General features: G+C 31.9%; 1 protein-coding gene across 1 annotated transcript in view; it reads left to right on the top strand.

The window, feature by feature from the left end:
- Positions 1-830: 830 nt before the first annotated feature.
- LOC129227584 (popeye domain-containing protein 3-like) overlaps positions 831-22252 on the top strand; it is a 23129-nt gene continuing 1707 nt past the window's right edge. Inside the window, exons 1-3 of the mRNA XM_054862169.1 lie at positions 831-1635; positions 5102-5204; positions 14823-15096. Coding sequence (XP_054718144.1) covers positions 1049-1635; positions 5102-5204; positions 14823-15096 — 964 coding nt within the window. The 5' untranslated portion in view covers positions 831-1048. The remainder of the gene's footprint in view (positions 1636-5101; positions 5205-14822; positions 15097-22252) is intronic.

Below are 22252 nucleotides of genomic sequence, written 5' to 3'. Positions count from 1 at the left end.
ACTCTTTTTTAGTCCGATAAAATCCTTGTGGTCATACATGGCCGTCGTGACAACCTTGAATATCGTGATTTGACATTGACAACCGATTTATTTTTTTAGCTCTGTAGTTGAATGTGGAAGGATTTTGAGGGATATTTCCTGCTCCATGCATTCTTCTTTATCATCATTATTCGTTCATCTGCACGCACAACTGCTTGTTAGCATTTTTCTTTACGAAAAAACCTAATTTCGACAGCTAACGCCACGCTCCCAATACCTTTAACATTACCATATGCATTATGCGTTTGTTTTGCATAAGGATAAGGAGCCGTATCCGCGGTGTTCTTCTTCTCGGCGTGAAAGTATCCCATTGAAATCTTAAAAACGCGATTTTAGGCAATCTTTGGGTGAAAAGGCCGGGATATGGAACTGGCAATTTTCCCTTTCATAGCTCTAAAAGCGAAATTTTAGTCGACATTCAATAATGTTTGAGGTGATATCAATTAATCCGACAAAGGGGCACAGCACCCCCCCCCCCCCAATCTGTTTTCAACGCATATTGCTAATCCTAGTGTGAAATTTACATACGTGGGTAAAATATCATATTAGGATTGGCTTACTTGAGTTCATGTTGACTCTTTCAAGCTAATTATGCTTTAAAAAAATCATACATGCAAAAAGTAAAAACATAGTAGCATTTTTTAATGAAAATGTTGGTAATGATTGCCGTAATAATTTCAAAAATCATTAATTTTACGTTTATTACGGTAGTTAGTTAATACCATTTGGCAATGGCGGACAGTGTTAAATTTTCGCGAACTGACCTTTGTTTAGTTTTTTATGTACGAATTTTCTCGTATCATTATTTACACTTATTGTTGTCAGTTAATAGCTGTTAATTTACGCTTTCCTATGTAGTAAAACCAATGGCACGTTATTTATCGTTTTTCATGCATGTTATGGAGCACATCGTACCCAATTTTGTTTTCAGTTTGAACTCGCGAAAAAATGGAGAATGCTTATGAACAAACTTCTTAAATTGGATTAAAAAGATGATTCTGTTTTGAGCATGAGTGGGCTTGTTTTTAATGGTACAGAAGATGCAAAACTTATTAAACTTTTTCCTATTCTGAGTCATCCAGACAATGTCACAGTAAACATCATCGAAAGTTTTGCTAACATCAGTAATTCTTCATCGTCAGATTTGGATTGGCTTTTCTGTTTCAATCAGTGGCTACCACCAAATCACATTTTATTCCAAATAGCGAATGCATTTTTATTTCTGTCATACTTAGCTCCCATTGGTATCCATGGTTTGTTGTATATGAGAACATGTTTGATGATAGGATCTCTATTTTTCACTCTCTGGGGTTGGATCATACTCTGTGCCTTGGATACTTTCTTATGGAATGCAGTATTTACTGTAGTAAATTTGATTCAAATGACAATAATTTTATACTTATTAAGGCCTTGTAAATTCAGTGTAGAGTTGGAAGGTGTCTACCGCGAACTTTTTCAACCTCTTCGAGTATCTCGACATGAGTTTAAGCGAGCCATACAGTGTATGAGAGAAATCAAGTCTTTGAAACCTCGTGAACCTTATTGTGTTGAAAACGTTACCAAAGTAGATCGACTATCATTAGTTTTATCTGGAAGGTAAGACAATGTATAAGACTTGTCACATTGAACTTGATTCCCAGGATTAATGTTGCAGTTAGGAAAAAAAATATTTAAGGAGACTCGCCAAAAGAAAAGGCAGTCCGAAACAATTTTCATTTCAGTTGCATTATTTTTACAATAAAAAAACCATATATTTCGGAAGATGCCCCCTACTCACAACTACAGCATTACCCATGACAAACTACTATATAAACTTGCATATTGATCAAGAAATTTAGAGTACAAAAACTGAGGTTAAAAGTTAGGGGATTGACTTTTCCTCAAGGCAGGACTTCCAAAAGTTTCTCTCAATAGTTCTTTGGGAAAAAAAAACACTAGATATTAAGAACATTTTCCTGATTTCAGTCCAAATCTTTTAGACAAACGCTAAAGAAGTAAATATACACCCAATTGTTGAGGAAAAACATGCTTATTTTTAAAAAATGCATGTGAAATGACTACAGTGCAAAACTTTCTTGATATTAGCTCAAAATAATAAAGCAATAAAAATCAAACCAGTTGCAGAAATTGCAATCGTATAAATGAATTCTTTTTGTGCAAAAGTATAAAATTGCCCATTTTGGATCGTATGCTCATTACATTTCGTTTTCCTTCTTTTTAAACGTTTGATTTTCAAAAGTTGTGGCAAAACATTCCCATTTTTTAAAAAATTGGGGTTTTGGATTTTTTTTCTGATTTTCCACCTCAAAGTAAAGAAGTCAACATCACCTGAATATATACGGTACCATAGCGTAGGTAATAAACATTTTAACTTTTGACTTCTGTTTGGCAATTTTGAAGAGCTGCTCCAAAAGTAATTCTAACTTTGCGATAATAGTGCTTTAAGTGTGGGGGTAAAAGCATAGGCAGCTCGTATGGGAATGGGGAGGAGAGGAGCAACTGCCCCCTTATTTCTAAATGTAAAGGGGCCTTGACCTCTCTTTTTTTAGAAACTAAAAATTACAAATTAATGATCTTTTCTCATGTTTCATAAGAAAAGAACTTAGAATTGCAAGAGGGAAAAGTTAACGATGGCTATCCTTCCTCATTTCTGTTCCATATTTTTAGAGGTTTTTTTTAAATCAGTAAAGATAAAATCGGGTAATTTTGCTTCAGTGGGAACCTGCACTTCAACTTAACAAACATAAAGCTTTAATTAAAATGCACTCAGCTGGGTTGGCAAGGTTTTGGACATTACGGTAAAAACCCTGGTTTTTACCCTCCTGTCCAAAACCCTTGTGTCCAAAACTGTCCGAAAGTGTCCAAAACTATATTTTTAGGAAAATTGCATTCTGTGAGAAAGCATCAAAAACAGAATAAAAATGTATCAAAGTAATTTTTTATATTGAACATTAATTCAATGAAAAATATTCAACTTATTTATGCAGCTGATTTGAATCTAGTTACATAGAAGTTGAATTCTTGATCAAAATTTCAATTTCTTCCCATTAGTGGGTTTTTTTTTTTTTTTTTGATAATAGCAACCAAATTTCCCCATGTTTATGCATGTGTGCAAATTAAAGCAGGGTTGGCAAGTTTTTATCATCCTGTTCAAAGCCCTTGTGTCCGAAAGTGTCCAAAACTATTTCTTGAGAAACTATTTTGAGAGAAAATATCAAAAACGGAACAAAATGTGTCAAAAATGTTTTTTTTTGACACATATATTTATTCTATGTGAACATTCAAGTATAAATATATATGTAGTTTATTTATGCAGCTGATTTTAATCTAATTATGTAGAAATTAAATTCTTTATTAAAAATTTAAATTTGTATGCAGTAGTTTTTTTTTCCTCCGTAGACCAAATTTTTCGACATTTATGCATGTGTGAAAAGAAAGTGTTCAAAATACAGTGCAATAATCGACTTAAATGCAATAAGTTACAATTTTTTGTGGTTTCAGAATGTATTAAAAAATATGATCTAAAAAAAAAAAAAAAGAATAACACAAGTTTTACAATATAAGTGTTTAATTATTATCAATTTCTTGTTCTTTAATCTATGATGTAAAAATAATTTTGGTTAAAACATCATGTAAAACTTATTTTCAAAAATCATTTTAAAAATTAAGCTTTTTTTTTCATCATTAAATATTGCACATTTAATAATATTCCTTTCAATTATAAATGGAACTGAAATTAGTTGTCAGGGTAGTGTTGTGAATTTCCTCTCATAACTCTACCAACGGTTACATAAGAAAGTTCTTATGTAGTAGTTATTGCCAATTTTTTTAAGTAAAATATTTTTTAAAATAACATTTTAGAAAAAAATATTATAAAAAACTTATTAATTAAACCTTGGTTATGTCTATATTTATGCATTACGAATATTGCAGTCAATACGACTTGATTAGATTACACCCCTTTAACTTTATCATAGTTTTGGACAGTATCGGACACTTTTAGACAGTTTTGGGCGGTAAAAACCACCTGTCCTGTCCTAAACCAGTTTTGGACAGTCCAAAACCCAACCCTGGATTCAGCAAAAGGCACCATTGAAGTGGTAAAAATGAACAAATAAGTTTTCCAAATTTTAATATTTAATTTCTTTAGTTCTTCCAAATTCAAATAAAAAAAAAAATAAATAATTGAATAAAAACAAATGTTGTCAGCTCTTATATAACCCTCCGTATTCTTCTCTGAATTAGCTTATCCACCTTTCAACCAATCCATTTATAGCGGATAATTGGGTCTTTAAGGTAGAAGCACAGTAACTAAAATGTGCATGAAAGTAGCAAAGTAAATAAGTGAAGTAAATTTAGGTGAGCAATAGTGGAATAGGGCATGGCTTGTCAATAATGAAATATTATCAGAAAATAATAAAAAGTGAGATTAAGTGAATATCGACTTATTAATTGGAGTTATGGAGTTTTTATCCCTTGAACTCCTTTTTTTATTTTTTTACGTGTCTAATGCATGTTAGTGTGTGTGAGATATGCAGTTGCTCTAACTTGCTACAAAAATTAATTTTTTATTTTGTATACCTTAAATTCACAATTTTACTGCCAAAGCCGCAGCAAATTCAACCTTTTTACTGCTGCAAAAGCGAGTTTTAATCTGCATCTTCCCTGCAGTACTTTTCACAACATTTTACAAAAAACTAAAATGGCCAAAAATTTAAGATCTGGCCAGCAAGATTTTTATGTTATTTTTATGATTAAATACTGTGTTGCCTGATCAAAATCTGTCTAAAAAATATAAAAATAGAATATTGACAGTATAATAACTTAAAAACTATATGTCATAGCAAACTTTTGATAGCAGATATGGATTCCTTATTTGAAAGTACTTCAGAATAAGGTAAAGACATGTGCAGAACAAATCATATGTTAATTGGTGTTATCTGAAAATCATGAATACAAGCATTTCATTTTCATGTTTTCAAATTCATCTAATTAAGTAATTTTTCTTAATGTAGCTTAATGCAATGCAAATTCCATTTCAATATCACCTCTGTCTTTTCAGATTAGTTGTGTCCCAACATGGTCATGCCTTGCACATTGTGGATTCCAAGCAATTTCTTGATTCTCCTGAATGGTTTGGTGTTTGCACAAACGATAACTATCAGGTAATTTTTGAACAATCTAAAATTAATAAATATTGTATGCGACTATCTATTTATGTCATCTCTACTGCTGGTGAACGACAGGAAACTAAGCGTAGACAGATTTGTAATTTTCCTGGCTACATGTTTAGCTAACTGTTATAATTGTGCGACTTTAATTAGTGAAGATGTATACCTCAAAACTCAAATTTTGAATTGGTAGCCAATGGCTACCAAATCTCAAAAAATGATAGCCAAACTTTATTTTAATTTAAATTATTTAATTCATTTTATTCCGTTTATTTATTTAGTATGTGTGTATATGTCATTGGCGTAGCAAAGAACGTTTCTTATAAAATAATAATTAAAAATAAATAAGTAAATAAAAAATCCTTAAAAAAATAATAAAATAAAAAGCGAGCTAAAAATAAAAAAGGAAAAGAGGGTTGAGGAAAAATTTTGGAGAGGGGGGGGGGATTGAACTTGGGGAGAACGGGCACCCCTGCCCAGATATTATTTAACATCTCTCTTGCAAACTATATCTGCATTAATTTATCTTTAAGCAAAACACTTCAAGATAAAAAAAATAAATAAATAAAAAAGATTATTATTATTATTATTAATTTTTTTCAGCTTTCAAAACTTCTAGAAACATCACGGCTTTCAACCAAAACAGGAATTAGTTCCTTGATAAAGAAAACAACAAAATACCAAAAACTTGAACAGAATGTAAAACCTAAACCATTTGCGATTCTGCAAAAATATTTTTTTGTTTTTACAAATGCATGCAGAATTTTATAAAAATCGAAGCCTGAGTGTCAAAAAATGAATAAATGAAAGAAAGGTAAACAATATAAAAAAAACGAAAATAAAACCAGAAAATGAAATAAAAGATCCAGCAGAAGAAAAAAAGGGTTTCAGCCGTATTCTTTCCACCTTCTCTAGAGGCAAGGGTGCCATTTTTTTAAATTATTTATGTGTTTTATAAATACGATAGTACTTCTCTTTATTTATTTTGGAACACACATTTTCCTCTTTGAACTGGTGAAAATGGACAATCTACAACGCGGCGCCATTTTGAAAACGCGGGACGCCATTTTGAAAATTTACCGCGAAACTTAAAAATAACTTTTTTGAGGAGAAATAAAGTAAATAAACGGATATGTCCTCTCCTCCAGTAGGTTTTATATTTTAAAAAGGAAAAACAAACAATATGATTAAAACAAAAAAATCAAAAATCTTACAAAAAAAAATTTTTTTTTAGCGATATCGTTTTTACCTTGTCTCGGTGCATTTTGACTCAAAGGCGCCATTTTTGTTTATTCATATGTAAACCAAATGTACAAGTTAATTCTTTTCAATTCTTTTTATTTTGGAAAGGACATTTTCGTCTTAACTGGTAAAAATGACCAATAACAACGCGATGCCATTTTGAAAACGCGCGATGCCATTTTGAAAACGCGTAGTTTAAAAATACCGCAAAACGAAGAAATAGCCATTTGTTAAGGAGAAATAAAGTTGAAAAATAAATTTAAGATCAAAAAAGCATAATTTTATAAATTGGTGTATGAAATTTGTCTATTTTTACGATCGCGTGTAAAGAAAACAGAGTTTTCGAAATAGAAGTTTTGTAACGAATTTGTCATCGTCATTGCGATTTTTGTTTTGAGTCATTCCACGTCAAATCAACACAATTTGGAGCAATTTTAGGACGCACCGTCACAGATCTGGATGAAACTTGGTACATCAAGAGATTTAACCTAGTTATGAATGAAAACGCTAAAAAAAAATTTTTCTTTCTCCTCATTTAGCAGTTATTAATTATTGATTATTCAAATTTTTGTTAAAAAATGCTACACTTTGAGACTTAATCCTTGTTTTCTCAGAAACTATAAAAGATACAAGCCTGATATTGGTCTTGTTTTAAAGCTCTTTTAATCTGCTTCAATTTGATATGCAACTTAATGAAATTCAAAATTTTTTAATTTAAAATAAATTTAAATAAATTTTAAAATTTAAATTTCTCAAAAACGGACAATTTTAAAATTTTGAAAAAAATCACAAAATTACTTTGTGTTATCCTCTCACATCTCACCAAGTTTCATATTGGGATCTTAATGGGATCAGTTGATACAGGGAGGACAAGTTTCACATATCTGCCAAAATATGGGTTATTGTGCTGAATAGTTATTATTTTATGTGCAAAAAAATAAATAAATAAATAAATATGCTTCAAACATGTTCACTTTTTTATGCAGAACTGTCTACTAGAAATGAAGTTTTTCTTAGTACGATTTGTTCCTGAAAAATAACTCATTAATAAAAATATTAATCATCTAAATCTCATTTTATTGAGAAAAATAAATTAAAAAGAAATAAAATTTTAAAATAGGAAAGGAAGAAAGGGGAAAAAAAAGAAAATATTTTCTCTTGGGATGTGAACTTAAAATAATCCACTACAAATTCAGATCTGAAACAGTAAGCTACCCTTTTCATCCCCTTTGCTAACAAAATGAAACAGACTGGGGGTGGCTATTGAGAATGAGATCCAATGGTTCGTTCTGCCTCACTGCTTTTTTCTCCACCTTTCACTGGTTTGGGATTGACCAATTTTTCAACATGTTTCATGTTTTTTCTTGTGGAGTTCAGTCAGCAGTACCATAAAATATCAAATGCACCCCCCCCCTTTAGTTTCAAAAGATAACTTACTAATTCCAAAAAAAAGGGGGGGGGGAGGTTATAATCAAATTTTGTTTTTGTAAAATTTGCCAAAATAATTGTTTGTAGCAATATTAATTTTAGAGTACACAAAATAAATAAGTAAATAATAGCTACTATTAATATTAAAGAAAAGGGAGAAATGAATTAATAAAAGCCTGTCATAATTTTATGGCATGGGGGCGACAATATTTTTTTGAAAGAAAGGATTTTGCACCTTAAGTTACCAAAACCCCTTCCAAAAATAATCAAAAGCAGTACACTCACATGAACTTCTTTTGTAACACATATTAACTGAACAAAAAGAAAAGTGCCCTTGCATCAAAAGCGTCTAGACTTTTGGAAGGAATAAAACTGAAACTATTTTTTTTTTGCAAGATCCTTTTTTTTTTTGTTTTGTTTAAGTCATAATGTTTTCTTTTCTTCTTGTTGTCTTTTTTTAGAAAAGAAAACCAGCACATGAAGAGGGAAACTAAACCTCTAGAAATGCTTGTCAAATAGAGCATAAAATGTTCATTTTTATTTATTTATTTGGGGGGGGGGTGAAGGGATGAAGATGATCTGAAAATTTTTAGGAGAGGGGAGGGGGAGGGTATATTTGGGATTACAAAATGATCCTTCCACAAAAAAGGGGGGGGGGGATAGAGGGATTCTTTCTGGTGTTTATAATACTTTCTTGTTCTGTAATACACAATTCCTGTTGAAACTATCTTCAGTCAGCATTCAAGCCTTGTCTTCTGCTGTGCAAACTTCATTTCTTTAACTTTCAGTTATTTTATTTCATTTCCATTATTATTTTAATTTCATTCAATTTTAAAGTAGGTGTAAGACATTAGAAGGTTTTACATTACTATTAGCAGTTCATTTATAGTTTCCTGTGCTAATTTAATAACTTAGAATAATATTTGAGTAATCCATCAGAAAGGTATTTTGTCCAAAAATGCAGAAACTTTGATATATGTAAAACTTGTCCTCCCTGTATCATCTGATCCCATTGAGATCCCATTATGAAACTTGGTAATATGCTAGAGGATAACACAAAGTAATTTTGTAAATTTGTTCAGAATTTTAAAATTGTCCATTTTTAAAAAATTAAAATTTTAAAATTTAATTTAATTAAATTTCAAAATTATTATTTTTTGATTTTATCAAGTTGCACATCAAATTAAAGCACATTAAAAGAGCTTCAAAACAAGACCAATTTCAAGCTTGTATCTGTTATAGTTTCTGAGAAAATGAGATTTAACCGTCTCAAAGTGTAGCATTTTTTGATGAAAATTTGAATAATTAATATTTAATAACTTTTGAATGAGGTGAAAGAAATTTTTTTTTTAGCATTTTCATTCATAACTGGGCTAAATCTCTTCATGTACCAAGTTTCATCCAGTTCTGTGACGGTCCGTCCTAAACCGTGTGATGATCTGACACGGAATGACCCTTTTCTATTTAGAACAAGAACACATAGCACAATTAACCACAATTGGACAATACTCCACCCCCCTTTCCCTCCTTCATCTACGAAGATCCGATAGCCGAACTTTTAGTGGACAAAAGAATTTGGGGAAAGGTCATATGTCAAGACTATAGGGAAGGTTGCATTGGCGAATGGCAGCCACATTGGCGACTGAAGTGAAAATAATGGTCGCCAAAATTTGAAAATTGGTCGCATTTGGCGACTGGCGACCGCGAGTTTTGAGCTTTATGAAGATGTCTAACTAGTCTCCTCCTTGTCGTTTAGGTCGTTAGACAGTTGCTATTTGGCAGCCTGACGCTTCTCCTTTTTCCTTAGCCCACCTTTCGGCTCAGCAAAATTATGGCCATTTTTCCCTGTGCTTATAATTTCTCTCTCTTTTTATGCTTTAAGTGGAAGTGTTTCTATCTTTGAATGGTTCAAGCTTCTGGTTGAGAGCGTAGACATGGGAACCAGGTTTAGAGAAGTGGTGGACTGGCAATGGAATGGTTCTTGAAGCATGCCATGCTGAAGATTAATATAAGTTCATTAACTAATTCGAGTTAATGCAGGGTTCATACACTCCCTTCAAAACTCCTCCAATACTCCTTCATTTAGTAAATTTTTTTGAAGGGCCCTTCAAACTCCTTCATTTTGGTTTTAACTCCTTTTAGTTCAAGACTACACAACCTCCCTCTATGGCAGTAATTTAAAATATGTCGATCAACAACTTAACTTGGTCGTAAGAGTGAAGGTGTAAGGGCGATTTGAATGTTGTAATTTCAAATATTTATATTTTTCATAAAGATATGATAGTTGATTATAGAAGTCATAAAAGTTGAAGGTGAAAATACTAATAAATGATTTAAGACATTTCATAAGTGAAGCCAGCCACACACTCAGGCCATAAAAGTCAGTTTGACTAATTATTATTTAAATATTTAAAAGTACATGAACTATATTAAGTGATTGTATCAAGAAAAAAATGTTTAGTAAATCGCAGAAAAGTGACATCACACAGTTACTATAACAATATGTTTATGAAAAATGTGACAAGGGGTGTGACAAGGGAACGGTGAAGTGAAACACTTTGTGACAAAGGGGAAGGGAATTAAATATGTTGAAAAAAAAGTCGGAAATCATTTAAGGACAGCCTAAAAGTACTCCTTCAAAATCTCATTTTACTCCTTCAAAACTCCTCCAAAACTCCTTCATTTTATTTCTGAAATGGAGTACGAACCCTGAAATTCCAGAGATGCGTCAGGTTAAAAATTGATATACTGGTTACAAATTAATGACCGTCGCAGACGGCAAGAAGGGGGAGAAGCTGCCGAAGTACATTGCCAAAGACTGTGTATGCCACAATCGGGTTGCTTCCTTTTACATAATAAAGGAAGTATTTTATTCGCAAAAAAATTTTTACTCATAAATTGACCTGAATTTCCAATTTGCTCGCCCCGAATGAATATTGAGTTTTTTTTCAACTCGACCACTCGTGGATACATGCCTAAGAACGTATAGACACCAGAAATATCCATTTTGACCATCCCCGAGTTGTTTACAATGAGTTTGACATATGTATGTGTGTATGTGCCTTGCGTAACTCAAAAACGGTATGTCCTAGAAAGTTGAAATTTGGTACGTAGACTCCTAATGGGGTCTAGTTGTGCACCTTCCTTTTTGGCTGCAATCGGATGTTCCCAAGGGGGTCTTATATGCCTTTTTGGGGGGAAATCATTGTTAATTTCAATGCAAACTCAAGTGGTGTTATAATTTGACAAACACTTGGTGATATATCACCAAGTTTTGTCTCCAACTTGGCGTCAAATGTGGCTGTCTTTTTTTAATTGAATCATTAAAAAAAAAAATCTAATTTCAGTTTGGTGATATTTAGAGAGTTAACCATTGAATCACATTAAAATTTACAATATTGGGAAAAAAATTTCTGTATAAAAAAAGGTTTTTTTATTTTTTTTTCTTCGGTTCACTACAAACTTAGGGTGAAAATATTTAAATTGCTTCCCTGCTTACTCTGAGGCACTTTTATCATTGAAGTGGAGTAAAAGAAAGTCATGTGATGCACATATCATTTCATTTTTTAAATATTTTAAATATATATATATATATGTATATGTATATATATATATATATATTTTTTTTTCTTTAATTGACGATTTTTCTGTTTCTACCCTTTATTCCCGACACCTCAAAATTCCTAAGTGCAAAACTTTTACAGTAAGCATTTTTGCTAATCTCTGCGGAACCTAGAGTTATTTTGCCTTTTCAAAACTTGTTTATCTTCTTCTCAATCATTGTCACTGGTGAGACTTTGAAGGTTATTTGAGGATCAAAATCTCTGTCCCCACAGCCTTGAACAGGTGTCTTGATGAGTAAATCATATATTCCAGGAACTGCTAATAGTTTACTTGCACAGAATCATCTTCGAAATTCTGGGGGAAATTTTACAGTGGCGGTTGTTTCTGTAACATTGTATTAGGACCGCACTATATTCCATCGCAATTTTACTTATCAATTTTCTAGCTATCGTCGATTTCATGCACAGAATTTACGAGCATCTAGAAATGGCTCAATTTGGTAGAAAGCAATATCCTTCCTATCCCGTTTGCCTTCCTAAAAGGTCCTGCAGTTTTTTTTCTAATACAAACACCTCGTACCTGCCATAGTTAATTTGTAAACCCCAGTTGCATTCTTCTGTCATTTTAAAGTGCTCTGCAGCCATATTGTCACCCCCCCCCCCTTCTTTTTTCACGTCTTTAAAAAAAGTTTTTGAAGGGCCAGTTTTTGTGATTTTTAAAGTTACTTAAAAAGACATTTTGAAACATTAAACAAACATTTTCAGAGAAGAGAACATGACAAACACCCCATACCCGTAATGGTTAGTTTTTGAACACAGTGGTGTGTTTTTAAATGCGCCATTTCAGTCTCTTCAATTTATGTCAACCCAACAAAAAAGAGGGGGCGGCAGGTTTCAAATCTGCGTAGGGGTGGCATGGGGCTGAATTCGGCTCTGACTGTATGGACAACCATATTGTAAGATCTTGCATCCGTGACACAAATACTGACCTAATATTGCAATAACTTTAATTCTATTTGACAAGATTAATATTTGCTTACTAGTTAAAGTTTAAAATAGAGACGTACCGAGTCGCACTTTGGCCGAGTACCGAGTACTTGGCCGAGTCACTGAGTACCGAGTTTCAATTATGTTTTGAGAAGAACCAACGACACATACGTGACGAATTTTGAATTCATTGGAGTAATAGTATAGACCTCCATGTCACAATAATAGTTTTTAAAACAAAATTCCAGCTGAAATTCAATTACGCGTTATTTAAAAGATTTTGCTTGTGTCAATAATTTTACAAATAAGTTATTTTTCAAATTAAAAATAGTAGGATTAATCAAGTTGGAATTATATAAAACAAATTATATCAATCTATATACTTCTAGTCCGCCAAAGGTAAATAATTTTTAAAAGCAAATGAAACAACGTTAAAAGCACGAATGTGCAGGAGCACTACAGACACGTGTTTCTGCATTTTAAGGAATGTCTTTTTCAGTGCATAAAATGTGAGCTAATGAATAAAAAAAATCCGATTTTTGTTTTATGTCTTTAAATCCATAAGCTCATATTTTGTGCATTGAAAAAAGCATTCCTTGTAATGACAAAACTCCTGTCTGCAGTGTTCCTGCACATTTGTGCTTTTACCATTGCTTTATTTTTTTAAGAAAAGGTATTTTTATGCTTCTTATAAACAATTTTGTGTGTGGCAAAAACAATATAAAAATTTCATATTTTCTGTACTTTCCTTTTCTGCCCATTTTTAATAAATAAGTTTCATTAACTTTGGGGTATCAAAAGATTTACTCCATCGAAGCATAACGAACTTCATTATTCTCAAAATTTAAATTTGACTTGTAAGATTGAATTGTAAATGATTGCAGTATATTATATGCTTGCACTTTTTTATTAATTGTAAAATTAGCTTTGGACAATATTTGGGGGCACGGCAGTGCCCCCGCCAAGTCGAGTTCAATTTTTTACAACTACTCTTTATTGGCCGAGTACCTGATCAAAATTTGGCTGAGTACCGAGTAGTTACCGAGTACTCGGTACGTCTCTAGTTTAAAATGACAAGGTATCACTTTTAGCTTCTGGTGGAAAGGGTGTGAATCAGGGGTGTTTGTGATCAGAAAATTTTGTGTTCCCGTTTCCGAAAATTTTGGCTGCTGGGGCGCACCCAGGGGGGAGCTAAGGGGCTTAATCCCCTCCCAGAAGCATGAAGACGAACCCCCTTGACCAAAGAGAGCCTAAAATTATGTTTTTTAACCTTGAGTTTTAGAAATTTTCCGGGAGAGAGCACTCTTTCTCCAATTTCCATCAAAATTTCACCAAAGATGTCTTTTATTTTTTTTCAAATACTTTAAATAAAAAAAAATTGCGAGGGAGAGCTACTTACTTTCTTCTTCTACTCCAACGGGTACAAATATAGCCTAAAGTGAGTTTTGGGAACTTTATTTCCAAAGTATTTCCTGTACTCAACTTCGGCATTTCCCTCCTTTGTGTATCATCTCCAAACGGTAGCTGCGAAATCTGTTTTAAATCGGAGAACTCCTGAATATCCTATGCTGTATCCCTAGGTACACCAAAGATAGTTATAAATTGTGTATTTAGACCCTCTATGTCGAAAATTTTTCTAGGAAAACCCTTGAAATCACCAAAAATAGCAAGATAATGTATTTTTTGGGTTTCAATTTCCAAAGTTACCAAGAGTACTGTTTAAATAAATTTCGGAATTTAGAAATTTCAATTTAGCAATGTTCTCGAAAGCCTTCGCATCTTCCCTTAAGTTAAGGGATGAAAATCTTCCGCGGATCAGCGATTTTCCGCGTTTTATATATATATTTCTTTTTTTCGCGGTTTTTAGGTTTTAAAAACCAAATTTCAAAGACTGCATTTCTCGGTTGCATCATCGGTCAGACGACATGAAACAATATAGGGCGATATCAGAACTGTTGGCTAAACGATGACGGTACGATGTTGTTTACGATACAAAAAGCGGAAATCGTCATAATGCAGTGAAATCGATATAGGAAAATATTCGATAAATCGATATAGGCAAATTTTTGGGGGGTTAAGTTAACGCCCCTAAAATTTCATTCTTAAGGCATTCACTTAAGAAATTTTTCGGAGCAGTTCTCACAAAATGCTTCACTTATAGGAGCTCCTTGCAAAACTTTTAGCCCCTCCCAGGAAACAATCCTGGGTGCATCCCTGTTGTTCTGTAACACCCTGTTCTTCTTCGCAATCCTTTAAAAAAAAAAAAAAAAAAAAAAGCTGCCTAAAACTTACAGATTTATAAATTCCTAACCTATACTTTTTTGGTTTCAGTTGCTTAAAGGTTATTTAAGATTATTTTGCTGTGCTCTAAAGTATTTAAAAAATATTTTAGGTGTCTATAACTGCTTTGGAAGAATGTCGACTTTTGGTCTGGCATCGAGATAAACTTAAACTTTCCATCTGCAATGACCAATTTTTACAAGCTGTTTTTGATAACATTCTTGGAAAAGATGTGGTCAAAAAATTATTGCTGGTCTCAGAAACTTCATGCAATGGCGTAGGGTTATATGTGTGTGAAGATGTTGTTGCTGAGACAACAAAGCTTCTTTCAAAAAATAAACAGGGTCAAACTGGTCTTAGTGTTCTTCTAACCAGGCAAGTTAAAAGTATGTATGTTTTATTCTTTCAAAATCAATTTTTTTCTTTATTTTGTGACAAAAATCTATTACAATGATCAAAATTTGAGATGTATGAAACTATGAAGGTCATAAGCAAGAAAAATGCCTAAGTTATGCATAATTCTGTTTTTCAATTGCATAAGTGAACCTCAGTGCAGCACGAACAGCTACAGTGATTTGTATTTGTTCTATAAACAAGGGTTCAGGGTGTAACCCCCCCCCCCCCCAGCCGTACTCCTAATCACCATTGTTGTTATTTCAAATCCTCAAAAAAAAAAACAACCTCCATTTGCAAAAACTTAGAATTTTGTACCGAAATTTACGATTCCAATTGCAGGGTGGCGAAAAATCAGGGAAAAGTCAGGGAACTTTATTAATCAGGGAAAAGTCAAGGAAATATCAGGGGATTTTGAAAAAATAACAAAAAATCAGGAAAAATTGATTTTATAAAGAAAAATTTTTTTTTTTGCTTTACAAAATTAAGTATTCTAATTCCCTACGCATTTTCTGCCAGTTATCTGTTCAAAAAAAAAAAAGTAATATTAATGAGGTGCGATTATACACTGCCACATATTTGTGCATCTTTTTTCCTCAACGTCAAAGTATTGAATCTTACTTATTAACCACAGTATGAACTTCCTAAGATTGCTTCTGTGTCTGTTAGGTTGTTTATTTTACCTAACTTGAAATTTTCTTTTACGCTTTCAATGCTACGTAAAATAAACAACTATACAGGCAAAGAGGAAGCCTTCATTAATGCCTTAGCTCCTTTGCCTTTATTCCATTGTCTCGAAGTAATTAGTGTACTATAATCATGATTTTAAGAAGAAATCTTTGGTTTTTGAATTAATACTATAAAAACTTAAAAGTTATAACTTCTATGGGTTTTTAATTCAATTGCTAAAATTGAACTTTTAATAAAAAAAACTTTGTTTTTTGCCATTATACTATTTGTTGTCACCGCAGATTATAAAGGTTTTCTTTTCTTCAGACTTAAGTGATTCTTTAATGTTATAACCAAGTTGTATTCTTCTTTTATATATTTTAAAATTAACTAATTGCTTCTTTTTTTTTTCTTTCTTGCATTTCAAAGTTGTTTGTTACAAAAGCAGTCTAAGATTTTTTTTTCGTTACATACTGAAATCATTTGAAACAGAGTTAACTTGTGTACTTAAGTAAATATCTTTATTTTTGTACTGTTAAAATGTATTCATTCATTAAAACCTATGTTCTTGATTAGAGAAAAGCTCCCTATGAATGGATGTCAAATGGTTTCATCTGTTCTGCCTAAATATGTCAATTACAGTCAGACCTCCATATATCGAAGTAGCAAATTTCTGGAAAAAAATTCGATATATAGAAATTTCGATATATAGAAACGATCTTATTTTATCGTACAAACCTCCTAAAACACTAAAATTAAAGCTAATTTTCGGGTACAAAACCCAATTTCTAATTTATACGAGCATTAGATTAAATAAAAGTTGAAAAATAAAAAATTAACAGAAATTACATTTTTGCGCTGTCATACATCTTCTTTCTTCTGCAATTAACTTGATTCGCAACATGAGGGGGGTTTCATTTTGACAGTGTAATCGAGAGAAAAGTAAAAAATCAATCTACTTAACTTGAATGATTTTTACTGAAGCTAAAGACTAAGAATGATAATCAACAGACAAAAAAGATAACTTGAAACTGATTTTACAATGTTACTGGTTACAACTTAGATTTAAAATAAACTTGAGGGAATTTAAGAACTCCAGAACGGAGCAACAACCTATCTATGCAGCCCTCAACCCCAGATTCCTTATGAGTTTCGTAGCAACCTTTAGTGAACATAATTTTCTCCCCTAATTTTCATTTTTCATGAGACAAACAGTCTGAAGTGGAGGTTTTTCCGATATATAGAAACAATTTTTCTATGTAATGAACATAGAAATTTGTTGGGATTTCGATATATAGAAAATTTCGATATGTGGAAGTTCGATATATGGAGGTTCGAATGTAGTTATATAAGAATAACTACATTTCTTCTAATCTTTCACTATTAATTGTTATTCTTGCAACAATTATTATACTGTTTGAAAACTTAGTGCAAAATAATTTCAATTATTTTTTAGTTCTATCATAAATACACATATGTTTTTAAGAGTAATTTTAATAGTTTCTTAAAAAAATTTTATGCTAAGTGGTTTCTGGAAGTAAAGTTTTTTTTTTTTTGAATTTTCTATAATCTTTCCATGTAGAAAAATTTAATATACTGTTTTGTAGGTTTTTTTACCCAAAAAATTGACTTGAAATGTTTTTTTTAACCATTTTATTAAAAAAGTAGCATCTTTTTAAAATATATCTTTAGTTCAACAACTTTACACAAATTAAAACATTTAAAATACTGCATTTTATACAAACATACAATGGATTTCAAGTAGAGCAAAGAAAGAAAACCATTATCATTGATAAAGTAAATCAGGCAAATTTAGTGAACTTAATCAGGGAAATCAGGGAAAAGTCAGGGAACTTTTTTTCACAGTTTCTGTCGCCACCCTGAATTGATGGAGCTTTAAATGATCAACTTACATGCAAATTAAAATGTTGCAATATTTTTGTCATCCCATGATGTATATAGCATGTCTTATTTTTTCCGATCTATGACATTCTTTTTACTTCCTTTTACAAAAAATGAAGTACAGTAGAGAACCTATTATCCCGGAAGTTCGAGACCTTAGCTATCCCAGATATCTGAATTTCCCGGTTTTCTGGATCACTAAAAAGAGCTTTTCGCCGATTGTTTATAAAACTTAAATTACTATGATAAATAGTAATACCTATTAAAATAAGAAGAAAACAGTTCAGAAATGCTTATCAATATTGAAACATGAAAAACTACTAGTGAGAGAATATTTTAAACACTAAAATCCTTAAGTTATTTAATAAGACCTGAGACAGGGTGGCGACAGATCAGGGAAATCAGGGAGATCAGGGAAAAGTCAGGGAACTTTATTAATCAGGGAAAAGTCAGGGAAATATCAGGGAATTTTGAAAAAATTACAAAAAATCAGGGAAAATTAATTTTATGAAGGAAATTTTTTTTTTTGCTTTACAAAATTAAGTACTCTAATTCCCTACGCATTTTCCGCCAATTATCTGTTCAAAAAAAAAAAGTAAAATTAATGAGGAGCGATTATACACTGCTGCATATTTGTGCATCTTTTTTCCTCAACGTCAAAGTATTGAATCTTACTTATTAACCACAAGATGAACTTCCTAAGATTGCTTCTGTGTCTGTTAGGTTGTTTATTTTACCTAGCTTGAAATTTCCTTTTACGCTTTCAATGCTACGTAAAATAAACAACCATACAGGCAAAGAGGAAGCCTTCATTAATGCCTGAGCTCCTTTGCCTTTATTCCATTCTCTCGAAGTAATTAGTGTACTGTAATCACGATTTCAAGAAGAAATCTTTGGTTTTTGAATTAATACTATAAAAGCTTAAAAGTTATTACTTCTTCGTGTTTTTAATTTAATTGCTAAATTGAACTTTCAATAAAAAAAACTTTGTTTTTTTGCCGTTATACTATTTGTTGTCACCGCAGATTATAAAGGTTTTCTTTTCTTCAGACTTAATTGATTCTTTAATTTTATAATTGAGTTGTATTCTTCTTTTATATATTTTGAAATTACGTAATTGCTTTTTTTTTTTCTTTTTTTCCCCTGCATTTCAAAGTTGTTTGTTACAAAAGCAATCTAAGATTTTTTTTCTGTTACATCCTGAAATCATTTGAAATAGAGTTAACTTGTGTACTTTAGTAAATATCTTTATTTTTTTATTGTTAAAATGCTGTATTCATTCATTAAAACCTATGTTCTTGATTAGGGAAAAGCTCCTTATGAATGCATGTCACATGGTTTCATCCGTTTTGCATAAATATGTCAATTATTTATATAAGAATAACTACATTATTTCTATTCTTTCACTATTACTTGTTATTCTTGCAACAATTATTATACTGTTTGAAAACTTAGTTCAAAATAATTTCAATTACCTTTTAGTTCTATCATAAATACGCATATGTTTTTAAGAATAATTTTAATAGTTTCTTAAAATTCTTATGCTAAGTGGTTTCTGGAAGTAAAGTATTTTTTTTTTATTTTTAATTTTCTCTAATCTTTCCATATAGAAAAACTTAATATACTGTTTTGTAGGGGTTTTTTCCCAAAAAAGTTGACTTGATATGTTTTTTTAACCATTTTATTAAAAAAGTAGCATCTTTTTAAAATATATTTTTAGTTCAACAACTTTACACAACTTAAAACGTTTAAAATACTGCATTTTATACAAATATACAATTGATTTAAAGTAGAGCAAAGAAAGAAAACCATTATTATTGGTAACGTAAATCAGGGAAACTTGGTGAACTTAATCAGGGAAATCAGGGAAAAGTCAGGGAACTTTTTTTCACAATTCCTGTCGCCACCCTGTGAGACTCTCACACTCATTTTGAAAAGGAAAGAAAAACACCAATTTTAGATGTTTTAAAATGAAAGAGAATGAAGGGAGGGCAAGAAACAAGTTTTTTAACGTAAATGTGCGATTCTTCTACTATAGTGTATGAGAGAATTTGTTTTTATGAACGCGTTTTTTTTTTTTTTTTTCAATTTTTTGTAAAGGTTTGGCGTTAGCGATTATTGATTGCTTTTGCATTAAGTTAATACCAATTGAAATTTAATTTATGAATTCCTGCAGCCTTATTACAGTCTTGCGTTTAACGATTTCTAGATTTCACCATCAACTATCTAGAAAATTCGATAATCATGACGTTTCACGAGCTTTTGCGACGTCACTTCCACTTTAAACGGTTTTAATTAAAAACCATTCAGTATTGCATTATAATGTGATAATATTCATTTCTTTAGTTTTCAGTTGGAATAAAACACAAAAATTTCAGACTTACGTGTGTACTTTTTACTTTCTTCTATATCTAATATATAGAAGAAAGTATTGGATTCGTGCAAATTTTCGAATTTCGACGGATTCGAACGTTTTGAGGTGTGCTGAGTCCATTTCGACTATTTTTGGAAAATATCTGTCTGTGTGTGTGTGTGTGTATGTGTGTCACGTCTGTGTGTGACCAGTTTTTTGTGGCGGCTCTACAGCAAAAACTACCGCATGAAATTGAACGAAATTTGGTACACATATGTGCCCCTATGTGAACTTGTGCCCATTGGTTTTTGGCGCGAATTCCTCCAAGGGGAGTGGAGCAATGGGACGTTTTTTGAGTTATGCGTGCTTGCTATTCCTCAGGAAGTAACTGGCGGAATCAAACAAAATTTGGTCCATATGTTGCCCCTAACAGGAGCAGGTGCTGATTCAATTTTGGTGTCAATAGCTCAAACGGGGGTTGAGCTATAGAACGTTTTTTGTTGTCAATTGTGACTGCTGTATCTCAAGAAATAATGAACGGAATGAAAGAAAAATTTATCGGCAAGTAGCCCTTAGTGGGTATAAGAGCTGATTTTATTTTGGTGTCAACAGCTAAAAAGGGGATAGCGCAATCGCCCATTCTTTTTTTCCATTGTGAGTGCCCTATCTCAAGAAGTAATGCTACGTTCTGGTTGAAATTTGGAATATATGTGAATCCATACGTAAACAGGCTTTGGTTCAATTTTGACTCCAGTCGCTCCAAGAGGTGTTGATTTTTTTTTTTGCGAATAAAAATAGTTTTATTAATTCAAGAATAAGAAAGATAAATCGTAATAGATTGTCGTCTGCGTATTTCTCGTGATTTTAATTGTATTGAAATGATCGGAAATATTATCTCAATGATTTAAAATTTTTAACTGTTGCCATCTTATGTTTGTTAATAAATAAAACATTTGTAATTAATTCAAGTAAGGCTTTTAAAGTAACTTTCAATTTTCGCTCTTTGTTTTGTTTTTACAATAATTCAGACATTGGGATGGTCGTCAAGTTTTTGCATGTGTAATTTTGTTTTTGTTACGAATATTGCTTCCTCGTCAAGCATGGGGAGGGATCAGAAAAAGGAAAAATATAGGAGAAAGTTTCGTGATGGCCACAACATACTAGTTAGTTCAAGAAAATATTCCTGAAATTTGCCCCTGCATTAAAGACAACCCTTTGAAGTTCATTTTTGTAAACATTTTCCCGAGTTGTAGATGAGTAATATGGTATTTATTAAGAAACCGCTCATTTTCTTTTAGGTATTTCAAAAAAAAAATGCTTAGTTTTTCAAAAATTGCCAAAAATACGTAATTTTAAAAAATGGCGGGAAAATCGGCAAAAGGTTGCCAGTTTTCTGGTTTCCTGGGTTTTAGTTTCCAGATAAAAGGTTCTGCACTGTATTGTATTCGTGAAAAAATTATCACTCAAAAATTGACCATTATTTCCATTTTACTCCCCCCCCCCCCGAATGAATGATGAGTTTTTTTTTTTCAAATCGACCACACGTGGATAAGTGCCTAAGAATGTATAAACACGTGAAATATCCATTTTGACGATTCTTTAGTTGATTACAACGAGTTTTTTCGTGATGTCTGTATGTACGTATGTATGTCGCAGAACTCAAGAACGGTATGTCCTAGAAAGTTGAAATTTGGTACGTAGACTCCTAGTGGGGTCTAGTTGTGCACCTCCCCTTTTGGTTGCATTCAGGTGTTTCTAAAGTGGTCTTTTGCCCCTTTTTGGGGGGAAATCATTGTTAATATCGATGTAAACTCAAGTGGTGTTATAATTTGGCGGACACTTGGTGAGATATCGCCACTCTTTTGGTCGCCAAGTTTTTGCGCCAACTTGGCGACAAATTTGGCAATTTTTTTAAAATCTGATTTCAATTTGGCCACTGTTGGTGCTATTTAGAGAGTTAACTATTGAATCAGATTAAAATTGCCAGTAATGGGGAAATGACATTAAATTGGGGTAAAAGGAAGTCATGTGATGCACACATCAGCTCGTTTTCTCTCTTAAATCATACGTTTTCATAAAATCCAAGATGTGTTGACAATTTTTATGAAAGATGGAATTTAGTCTTTTTCTGCAATGTTTTTCTTTCAATTCCTCAAAGGGTCATGGTTCTTCCTGCCTTTTTGATTTGCAAACATACTGCAGTTGAACTCTGTTAATACGACCAC

Source organism: Uloborus diversus, chromosome 8 (assembly GCF_026930045.1).
Source record: "Uloborus diversus isolate 005 chromosome 8, Udiv.v.3.1, whole genome shotgun sequence".
Classification (NCBI taxonomy): domain Eukaryota; kingdom Metazoa; phylum Arthropoda; class Arachnida; order Araneae; family Uloboridae; genus Uloborus; species Uloborus diversus.
This window is presented reverse-complemented; position numbering and strand designations above follow the sequence as displayed.